General features: G+C 38.5%; 1 protein-coding gene across 1 annotated transcript; it reads left to right on the top strand.

Annotated features, from left to right (window-relative positions):
• The first annotated feature begins 533 nt into the window (after positions 1 to 533).
• On the top strand, positions 534 to 1,547 carry LOC137823888 (tropinone reductase 1-like). The gene is made up of 3 exons (XM_068629203.1): positions 534 to 742; positions 854 to 966; positions 1,152 to 1,547. Exons 1-3 carry the CDS (start codon positions 595 to 597, stop codon positions 1,320 to 1,322), a joined length of 432 nt encoding a protein of 143 aa, XP_068485304.1. The 5' UTR covers positions 534 to 594; the 3' UTR covers positions 1,323 to 1,547.
• The last annotated feature ends 10,405 nt before the right edge of the window (positions 1,548 to 11,952 follow it).

Below are 11,952 nucleotides of genomic sequence, written 5' to 3'. Positions count from 1 at the left end.
AGAAAACTTATGCTACATTCTCAACCATCTTTGGCCCTTTTCTTGTATCTACAAGTTTAACCAAATAGTGGTAGTGAAAGCAGCTTCCCAAAACACACCAGGACCAGATACGAACAATCCACAACGGCTATGACTTAGAGACTAAGCTTAAACAGATTCAAGCCAGCTCCAGACAATCCCTACAAACAATGCAAAAACCAGCAAAAAAACATTGGGAATAAACCTGTATCCGCAACGCCAAAAACCAACCATGTAGTCTGCACAACACCAGTCCCTTCCATGATCACCTGCAACACCTTCTTCCCGTTCCTACACAACTATGTACCTCCGAGATCCACTTACTTATAGCTTTTTATGCAACACATTGGGTTCAGGACCCAATCCACTAAGGAGTAATTAAAAGAATCTAACTTGTGCTTCATTCATAGCCAAAATTTGAGTTGTACTTGTTGAAACATTTCTTCTGCTTCATCCATATTTTATAAGAATTTTATCAGATTCAATAATTAAGTGGTTGTGTTTTAGGTGAACAATGCTGGGATATGTATATCAAAGAAAATTATAGATTACACTGCAGAAGATATATCAACCGTAATGAGCACCAACTTTGAGTCCTCTTATCATATGTGTCAACTTGCACACCCTTTTCTAAAGCAATCTGGCTACGGGAGCATAGTGCTTATTTCGTCCATTGCAGGTGTAAAAGCTGTTCCCGTTGTTTCTGTTTATGCAGCTTCTAAAGGTATGTTTTCATCATTTTCCATAACTGTGATGTGAATCTAGCTTAATGAAATTTGAGAATGAGACACAGAACATAACATCTATATAAGTATATATAATTTATTTTTCCCAGGAGCCCTGAATCAATTCACCAAAAACTTAGCATTGGAATGGGCAAAGGATAATATCCGTGCAAATGTTGTGGCACCTGGACCTGTTATGACTGTTCTTTTGAAGTCTGTCATGGTATATATACGTTTTTGCATAAAAGTTTACTATTCAATAAGCATATAATCAAGATTGATTTACAATTTGCGAAACTTGTTTTCATTATTTTCTCTTAATTTAATATTTGTTATTGGTTATTTCCATATTCTTGTAGACAAGAGAAAATATGTTACAAAAAAATACTTATTTGATTGCTCCTACAGGATTCTTCTGATGAAGGTTACAAGATTGTGACTGAGGCAGTATCTCAAACATTAGTTGGTCGTATGGGTGAGCCCAAAGAGATATCAGCATTAGTAGCTTTTCTTTGCCTTCCTGCTGCATCATACATCACTGGACAGGTTATAGTTGCAGATGGGGGTTACACAGTATAGTAATTGCTCAATAAAATTAATAAAATCTAGTAATTGTGCCACCATTATTCATGTCTCCAATGACCGAGTCATGGGTGGTATGCAATATTGGTTGTGTTTATGTCCTAATCTGAAACATATCCGTGTGTCTGTTCATCTGTCTTTTTCGATTTAACAAGCCAGAACGAGTTAACATGAATTGTTGGTAATAAACGAAACAACACTTCCTGCATCTAGTATTCTCTGTCGTGAATATTGTCAGCAAAATAGATACTAGTAACTTCAACTTGATGATGCCAAAATATTGTGTATTGTTAATTACCTTCTCTCAAATGTTATCTTAATTGTTGTGAAATTAATTAATTTGGAAAAATATTATTTTAAACAATCTTATTATTACTCTTTAACACCTCGCAAAGTGATAAGTGGTATTAACATAAGCAGCTTGAATTACCAATCAAAATTATAGAAAAATACATGCAAAATATAGCTTTCTTTTTAAACTACAAGCTTAAATAAAAAATTGACAAATCACGAGAAAAAAAAATGTCTGGGTAGGACCTTGTCAAAACTAGATGGAAAACCAAGGAAAACTATTTTTAAAGTGTGAAGTCTCAGACATTCTGGTGGCCGAAAAAATAGGAAAATATTTATCAACTAATTAAATCTAATTATATAAGAATATTACTTTTAATCTAAAATTTTAAAATAATACGGAATCAATAACAATGACATGAGTTATGAGAATGTTTGAGTTATTAACCACGAAAAAGAGAGTGAATTTTGATTTTGGAGAGAATATTTATTCACTTTCTAAAAAGTGAATCTATACAAATTTTTTTATTTGATTCATGTCTTTCTGATGTGAGTTGATTTTAGATTTAACCATTTTTAGATGTGACACTTTACTTAGGATTGAGATTTTAACAATTAATGGTGATGATCTAAGGAAGATTCTCATTGAACACGAATTTAACCAAGTGATTAAGTAAGTGTGAATGTTCACTTCATAGAGGCAAAGATGAAAAACAAGATATAGTGAAGATGAGATGCAATTGCGGAATTCAAATGGGCACAAGGTAAACATCAATGGTGGTCATGGCCTCCCAAATGATGCACCATACTCATAATAATGAGCCCAAAACCGAGAACAACAAATAAGAGAAAAAGAGACAAAAACATATATGGAATGGAGAAATGGAAGGAAATGGAATGAGAAAACTTATGGTGGTGGGTGAGAAAATGTCATGCCACTTGGAGGACGATGTTCTCCAAGATGAGTGTGTTGGCCGCCACTTGAGAGCTTTCCAAAACCACTCAGGATAAGACCTCAAACCTAAGAGGACATAAGCCTCACTAAGAGCTCACACAATTTGTGCAAAGTTTCTTTACATCATTCAAATGCATCATGTAGTATTTAGAGCTTTGGTTTTTTAGCTTATCTTGTTTAGAGTTTATTGACACATTACTTTCTTGCATATTTAATTCCTTGTCTTTACATTCAAGCACCTTTAATTTCTTGTCTTTACATTCAAGCACCTTTAATTCCTTGTCTTTACATTCAAGTACCTTTAAATTCTTGTCTTTACTTTCAAGCACTTTTAAATTCCGCCCTTTATTTTTTTTTCTTTTTTTTAAATTCGGCATTTACCTTATTAAATAGCATTGTTTCGCTTTTTGAATGTTCCTTTATGTCTTTTATTGTTCTTACCTTTTTGGCTTGAGTCATATGTTCTTTAGTGTTACCGGAGTCCTTGTATTTTTGCCTCTACTTACTTGTTTTTAATTGTGAAAGTTTATAAGTAATTAGAAACTTGTTTTAGTAGAAGTAGATTTAAGTTCCAAACAAAAGATTTCAAGTGATCAATAATTTTAAATCCCAAAATTTTTGTGAAAATTGGAGTTATATGAAAATATGCATGGTCAAAACTATGGACATCTCATTTCCATAATCCAAAAAGTATTAAAAATAAGTAAGAGAAGTTGCGCAAGCTATTTGTATTCCAATCTTTCAAAGAGCAACATTTTTTTTTCAAAATTTCGGGTTCATCTTGATTGACAAATTTATTTCAACCTTGTGGAATTTTTATCATTTTGATTTGACAAATTTCTAAAGAAAGTATCTTAGAGTTTTTTTTTTTTTTTGTCTTTTTCTTGCTTGTCTTCCTTTACAAGTTTTGTCATACTCTATTTTCCCAAAAAATGGTTTACCTTTCTTGTTTTGAGCTTTTCTTGTTTGTCTTTTCAAATTTCTTAAGTTTTGTTTCGCTTTGTCCTCTTTCACTTGAGAATTTTTTTCAACACCAAGATAGACCTTTTGTTGAGAGGATACATTTTTTTGAGTGCTTTGAGTGTTCTCTTGATTTTTTCACCAAAAGTGATGCAAACTTGAGAGAGTGTATTCTAACTTCTATTTCACTAATTGTTTTTTCACTTGTGAATTATGGCTCATCTTTCTTCAGGGGAATCATCAAAACCCCAATCTCCCCAAAAGGCATTCCTTATGGGTGAGTTGGCGGTGGCAAGAAGGTCCCAAGCACAAAAGGAGGAAAAGATGAGGCAAATAGAGGAGAGACTCCAAAGGCTTGAAACCGCCCAAGTAAGACAACCAAGGAGGTGGGAGCATAGAAGAGCTACAAGGAGTTTCACTCAATATGGCAGTCGTGAGGAAGATGAAGAATGGAGATTGAACCAATTTGATGAGAGGCGCTAACATCAACACCATGCTCCTAAAATTTCTTTGCCTTATGTAAACCTTCCTAGTTTTAGTAAGGAAGGTGACCCCAACATTTACCTAGGATGGGAAGCTAAAGTTGAACAAATTTTTTATGTACATGAGGTCCAAGAAGACCATAAAGTCAAGTTAGCCTCTTAGAGTTTTTAGATTATGTCATGCAGTGGTGGCATAAGACTGTAATGGACATTGGACTTAACAAGAGGCTAGTCGTGGTCTCTTGAGAGGATTTAAAGTTATGCATGCATGCTAGGTTTGTTTCTCCTCACTATAGGAAGAAACTCTTGTTGAAGCTCCAACGGTTTCAACAAGGAACAAAAAGTGTTGATGAATATTTTAAAGAGGTTGAAACGACTTTAACTAAAATCAACTCACATCACTTTCTTTATTGAAAGAAAATGTTATAACTATATAAACAAAGAAACTTGAATAAATTTTATAAAACATTATGGAAAATCTTTCACAAAATTAAAGAGCTTATAAAGTTTATAACTTGATTGTATGCCTTATCATGCTTTTCTTTATTGAAAATGTTAACTCGATGAATGAAGAAGCTTGAAAAAGTTTATAAAACACGATGTAAAATCTTTCACAAAAGAGTCTTTAAAATGTTAACTAAAGGGGTCAGGTAATAGTTTTTAAAAAACTTCATAAAAATTTCACAAAAGGCTAGATGATGGTAAAAAGTAGTTGATTCACGTAATAAATAACATTGAACATGTTGATTTATGCTAGTTCACCTCAAACATGTACTACGTCCAGTTCTCCTTTGCAAACCACAAAGGGTTTCACTAATCAACATTGACTACAAGCATTGTTATTGTCACTTCTAACTTATAATGAGTACATAAAACTACTTCTGCTTATTTTTCTCCCTAAGATTAAGCACGAATACACTATGTCACTCCTAATTGATGATCGAGTTATACAAGAAAATCTTTTTAAGAGAATATATAAGGAAAACTCTCAAAGAGAGGATATTTGAAATGAACACTCCATGTACTAGAGTCTAACTTCACAATAGTTTGGATTTATACATAAAACCCTTAACCTAAAATCATGTAGTAGGCCATCTTTTACAAAACACTTTAAAATCTTAACAAAAATATTGCATGCAAATATTGCTTAAGTTGTGTGTAGTTGATTTCTTATTCTGGATAACTTGATGCCCTAAAAAGTACCATTGTGATTTGCATTCTATTGATGTCCTTTGTGTCAATTGTTTTAGAATATAATTGACTTTACATTTATAACTTGCATTGTTACATGCTTTTCATATGTCATAAACATGATTTTTTTTTTTACTTTTAGGCATTAAAATGTGTTGAGACCTTAAACGTGTAGACTTTGTAGGAGTCTAAGTTCAAGAGGGGGGTGTGAATTGTATTTAGGTTAATTTTCGCAAAAAACATTTTTAAGCAATCCTGACAGAAAAATAGTTTATTGTTTTATGGAATAACAAATTGAAATTTTCCTAACATAAAAGAATTTCAGAAAAACAACTGATTATATTTCTAACTTGAGATTTTCTATTCTAAACAACTTATTCACTTACACAATAGCAATTTTGATTTCAGATTTCAAATAGAAAAATTTAACCGATTCTAATACTCGATAACCAATTAAGAGTTTGATTTTAATGTGGCAAGAAGGATTCCAAACTTGAATAGTTTTTAGTTACTTAGTTCCTTAAGCAAAGTTAGTAAATTTCAAGGATTATATGAACATAAAACTGGAAAACCAAATAATGCAAACAAAACAATTGATTGATCATTGAAACAACAGATTACTTTTATACCAGTTTTACAATTTTTTCAGAATTTCAAAGCAATGAATATGAAAGCAAAAAAACACAGATTTATTTTGGTTTGCTCAAAATTGAGCTACATCCAGTCCTATCTCACACTAAGATGGATTTCACTATATTAAAAGAATCTTTTACACAAGATTGCTCAAGGACAACTCTTGAACCCTACAAGAACTACAAACACACACTGAAAAATACTATTCCAGCCAAGCTTATGCTTCAAGAAACCATATCTTAGAAGCACACTATCACAACTTTACAAGATAAAAAAGTATGAAACGGATACACCTTATTTGTAGTCTTGGGAGACATAAGTAGGACCTCCAAACTGCAGCACCTTTATAAGATCCCTTGATTACAAGTTAATGATGAAAATGACAACACAAAGAACTCACAAAGTTTCAAAGAACTCTTCAAAATCCAAATTCACTCAAAGAGGTTCTCAAGATTTTTTAAAACAATAAGATTGTATGTATTCAAGTGATGTTTAGATTAGAAAACCATCCTTTTTTTATAGAATTCAAAACAGAAACAGATTTGAAAAATAGTTCAAATATGTTGAGAAAACACAGAATTAAAAGCTAATATAACACATTGATTTTTATGAAATACACTAAGAAGAATCAAAACATATTTTTGAGAAGTTGAAAACTGAATGTGGAAACAAAACAACCTTTGGAAACAAAACATAATTTTGGAAACAAAACAAACTTTAAACAACTTCATATCAGGAAAAATTTAGTCAATTATTTCTTCAAATAACCCATTGAAAAAGGTGCAGAGTGTGTAAAACTGAAACTTAAACAGGTTGAAAAAAATTTAACAGATTGAAAACCTGTGAGTAGTTTAAAAAACATTTTAACTTCTTTTAAAAAGACTTTGTGTTTTGGCTCATCATCATAGGCTTGAAATAAGAGATAGATTAAGATATCAAAACACTTAGTCTAATCTACCTTAGCTACCTAGGCACTTTATGACGCATCAAATCTTCTCTTCAAGGCTTATGACAACATTCACTTCTCTTCAAGACATATGAAAACATCCACTTCTCTTCAAGTCCTATTGCTTCATCAAACATATATAGTTGGGTAACTCTGAGATATCCAACAAAACAGTCTAATACCTATATATCTCTTCAAAAGAGTTTTGATGATAACAAGCACTTACCGAACTAGTTACATATATATGTATATATGTGTGTGTTAATAATTCATGAACCTTCTCATGTATGTTTTATGTAAAATGCATCCTATTAGATCGTCCAGAGGTTATTACCAACATTAGATGCTCTCTTAGTGTTCATATTCTAAAGTTAAACATATTACGTGATCGAAGTCGTAATCTTAAATGTTTTCTAAAGATAAAAGAAATCAAGGTTTAAATAACATATACATTGTGAATGATTAAATGAAAAATATTTTGCATAGAAATTTTATATTCTACAACGTTCATATTAGAACATAAAAAAAAATATTATAAACATGATAAAATTTACTATATAATTGAATTATGTTGTTACTTGTTTTCAAATTATTTCCTTATGAAAAGAAGATATAACTTCAAAGTATCAAAGCTTCTAGTAAACATATATCATATATGATTTACAAAGTTAACAAAGATAATGGAAGAATATTCTTTCAAAGAAAATATTGAAGTAACAATCATATTCAAAAACTTATATAAAAGATTCAAATTAGAGTTGAAGAACACATATTTTGAAGACTATCCAACTATTGTGATTGATGAAGAAAATATCCTTCAAGAGATGTGGATGTTGTCATGGGAAGTGCATAAGCATTTGATAGAAGCATTTTCTTTTTGTCTATTAGATAGTCTTTGGCCTTCACTATACCTTAAATATTTGCGAAATTTTGATTGATTAGTGCATAAGCATTTGATTGATTCTCTTTGGCCTTCACTATACCTTCAGTATTTGCGAAATTATTTTATAAACAATTCTGCACAAGTCATGAAAGGTGGATTGACACAAGCCCAAATTACTAAGCACACCCTACTCAAATTACTAAGCACACCTTACTCTAGCTTATTCTTCTATTTGGCACCTCTAAAGGGAGCCTAGTTTATTTTACATAAACTTGTCTTGTGAAAAGACTAGAAGGAAGAACAACTGATATTTTGGTCCATGTTTGGTTTTTCTTCTGCTGAGGCTTTTCTGAGGCCTAGTGGGATCTAGTCTAGTTGTGAAGTGTCTGTTGTGTCCTTGGTCATCTGTTTGTCGAGTTGGGTTGTGATCCTGCCTGTTGACCAAAACGCTGGAGCTTTGCCTTGTCAAACTTGGATCGACGTATGCGCCGTGTTTGCCTCCGTCCTTCGCCGCGATCCACCTCAAGAACCTGCAAAAGACGAAACGGCGCCAATGCGGCCGATCGCACTCCAACGCCCAAGTCAGTGACTGAACCACCAATTACTAAGAGTAACACTAAAGAACTCTAAGGAACCGTGAACCAGTTCTCTCTCAGTATACTCAAGAACTCGCAAGCGTAAAGAAGACAATCTGAACGTGCGTACCTCAGAAGTTCGTTGGAAACTCTTATATACCTGGACATTTTCTCTCTCCTGGCAGTTACACATCTGGACACGTGGCTCGCATCCAGCTGTACACGTGCCATCATCTGGAGCCTCCTTGACTTGGGCGCTACTTCTGACTCTCCTTTGGCTAAGTTACTTATGCATGATACTACTCAGTGCATAGTTGTCTTGGAGCGCGATCTCTACTGGATTGGCGAGTTAGGGTGCCTTCGTACACACCTTCCCTGTGGTCTCGCCGGCCGCCTTCATGATCTGCACCACCTGTTTCACCGCGTATGCTCAAGCAAGCTGTCCCCCGACCTCATCCTCTGGCCAACTGGGAAATGTCCATCTGCCTTCATCTCCGGCGATGTCCTTGTTTCGGCGATCTCTAATCACTTGGTCGCCTGGGTTCACATCTGGCGACTTCATCTTTAACCCGGTGACCTCCGGTTCTGGTGTGCTGGAGATCGGAGCACGCCAACTTAATAACTGGCGACTACACGAGCCCCCCGACTTCCTTCCCTTCTGCCAGCCAGGCGTCCCATCAACACACCTATACAATAGCTTGATGCCACTTCATCATTTCCGACTACCAGGGCGGTACACAAGCCCCCCAGTCTTAAGCGAAGACTTGTCCAGCGAAAAGACTAAAGGAGTCACGTCAATACCGATCTACGTGGCGCTGGCGCAGAATTCCAAGCGGTTGTACTTTCTGCTTTCCTGACGCTCCACCAAACACTCCTCCAATCGCTCGACACGTGGCTTCATCAACGGTTACCTTTAATTGTCGTTTGCGCTTCCCAAACCCATTCGAAAAACCCTTAAACCCATTTCGCTTCTACTGTTCCATCACTTCTTCGTTTCCTCAAACGCTTCAAGTTTCTTCTGCAAAAGCTCACGACGCTCTTCAACTTCCTGAATCCTCGACTTTCTTCATCGTTCTTCCGATCATAAAAAGGTACCCCCTTTACTTCTTCTGCTGATTTTTCCTGCATTTTAACCGATTCGCATCATCCATTAACTCTCTGATGCATACGCTGTGGGCTGTTTCTTCTATTTCTCCTTTCTCGTAACTTAGGGCTTCATCTTCGTTACAACGAACCTTCGTTCGTTCGTTTTTCACCCTTCTTTCACGATCGAGTCAGCCTCTGCGAAACCTGATCACCTTTTCTTTTCTTCTTCCTTTGCAGTTTCCGCGATTGCTCGCTCAAAGATCACCCCAAATCCTCCTCCCTCGTCACGAAACCATTCATCTCAAGCACACAACCCACCGCGAGCACCTGGTGCTTCTTCTTCCCAGGCTGAGAGGCCTGCACCCTCCCGCCCTAACCTGGCTCAGGCTACTCCACCTGTCGCCGGAGGAGCCTCCGTTCCTTCTCCAGACTTCAAAAAATTATACCCATGGGCCACCCCGACCTTGTTGAAGAAAACCTCCTCAGTAAACTCGGCTGGGGCAGTTCTTCGATTGAAGAAAGGGGACGAGCCTCACCTGTCGTTCCACAAGGAGCATGACGACAAGATGATGGTGCTACCTTGCCCCCCCGACATGCCAGTGTGCGCCGACGACAAAGGGAACAACGGCGGGTTGTTCTGCTTCGTATACACCACCCTGTTCAAGAAGGTGAAACTTAGGTTTCCCTTCACTCGCTTTGAAAGGGAGCTACTGACCGAGCTCGACATCGCCGCTGCTCAGCTTCATCCCAACAGCTGGGCATTCGTGCGGGCGTTCCAGATCATGTGCGACCATCTGGGGCTGCCAGCGTCAGTGGACGTTTTTCTTTTCCTTTTCGAAGCCAAACACCCGGGAGATCGCCTGTGGGTGAGTCTGAACGAGATTGCTGGGAGGTCGATCCTCTCTATCTTCCAGCAATCCTACAAAGATTGGAAAGGCAAGTTTGTCCAGGTGCGCCCAAACGACAAGGACGCCTCACTGCTCGACGGCTTCCCCTTGTATTGGGTAAACAAGGGGAATAAAGAGTCCAAGGGAAGCTTCAGGAGGCCAAGAAGTCCTGACAGCATGGGTGCTTTGGACAAGGATCTGTGCTTCTTCTGGAAGAGCGTGGCAGACGCCAATATTACCTTCCTCACCACTACGCTCATCTCCTTCGAGTTCTTCGAAGATCAACTCGAAGTTCGCATAGGTTAGAGCTCACCTCAGTGTCTAAGTCATTACACTTGACGTTACTTCTGCTAACTGTTTCTGGGCGTCTTGTCTGTTGTGCACAAGACTTTGGTTTTATTTTCTGCACCACTTATCTGCTTTTGCTGCATACTGACTTATGCGTTTATCTTTCTCTCTGAGCTAACCCATGTATCTTTGCATTATGCAGATCGTATGTTGGGCCAGGGAAAACTAGCTGAACTGAGGGCGCTCGCTCGAGCCCACGGGTTGGCGTCGGGTTCCCAGACTGTGCCAAACTCAGTGGTGGAGATCGCCGCTGCACAGGGCAGATTGCCACCCAAAGGCCCAACTCCTTCCGAGGCCCAGCCCGCCAATCAGCGCAAAAAGCTTATCCTCAGGAAACCAAAGAGGAAAACCCCTCAAGTGGTTCATGAGGAAGAAGAAGAAGACGATGAGGCGACTGAAGATGGCCTCATCACCAAGAGGAAGAGGGTGGCGCCTTCTTCACCTTCCGCTCCATCTCCTCCTCCAACATCAACACCACCTTCCACACCCGCTCCGCCTCCAACACTGCTTCCTCCACCAGCTCCCACCTCGCCAGTCCAAGCGGTTCCTCTGGCGTCCGCACTTCCTATGGTTGAGGCCGCCGAGCCTAACTTCATGGAGAACCCCCCGAGCGCCTCCACGCCCTATGTATCAGCTGGAGGGGGTCCTCTTTCAAACGCCTCAACCGCAAATGCTGCACCAGTCGGGGATGAGGGTGCTCACAACTCTCCAATCCTCATCACTGAATCCCCGACGTCGCCACCACGCTAAGAAGCACCCATTCCACAACCAACTCAAGAAGGTGGCGGTGAGAACCAACAACAAGCCCCCCCGGTGCCTCTACAAGCAAACCTCTCTCTTGAGGTCAAAAGGGTGTGGGAGCCCTTCTCAGCAAAACTGAAGATGATGGCGGAGGATTTCCCCTCCATCATATCTAAAGCTGTGGAGAGCTCCACTAAGAAGCTCCAGGATGACATCTTCACACTCCGAGCAGAGAATCGCTCCATAAGGATTGAGGCGGAGAGGTTCTCCTGCAATCTAACGCTCGCCGAGATCGATCACTCCCGAGTGGAAGATGCTATGAGCACTGAGCTCCGGGTGGCACGCAAGGAGGCCACCGATCTACGCCATAAGGTGCAGCTCTTGGCTCAAGAGAAGATTGAGCTGGAGAGCAAGCTGGTACCCTATCGCGTCAAAGTGGCTGACCTGGAGGCGTTGATCAAAGCAGACGCCGCCAAGGTAAAGAACCTCGAGAAAAGGTCAGCCGATCGGGAGGTCTTCTTGGGGAAGGTGGAAAAGGAGAGAGACGACACCATGGCCAAGCTCGCCGAAGCCAACGAAGAAAACGGGAAGATCGTCGCAGAGCTGGCCCAGGTGCAGGCGGAATCCAAGAAGGTTACTGAAGACCTTC

The sequence above is a fragment of the Phaseolus vulgaris genome, chromosome 8 (assembly GCF_000499845.2).
Source record: "Phaseolus vulgaris cultivar G19833 chromosome 8, P. vulgaris v2.0, whole genome shotgun sequence".
In the NCBI taxonomy this organism is placed as follows: Eukaryota; Viridiplantae; Streptophyta; class Magnoliopsida; order Fabales; family Fabaceae; genus Phaseolus; species Phaseolus vulgaris.
Note: the sequence above shows the minus strand (reverse complement) of the source record. Positions and strands in the feature narration are given on the sequence as shown.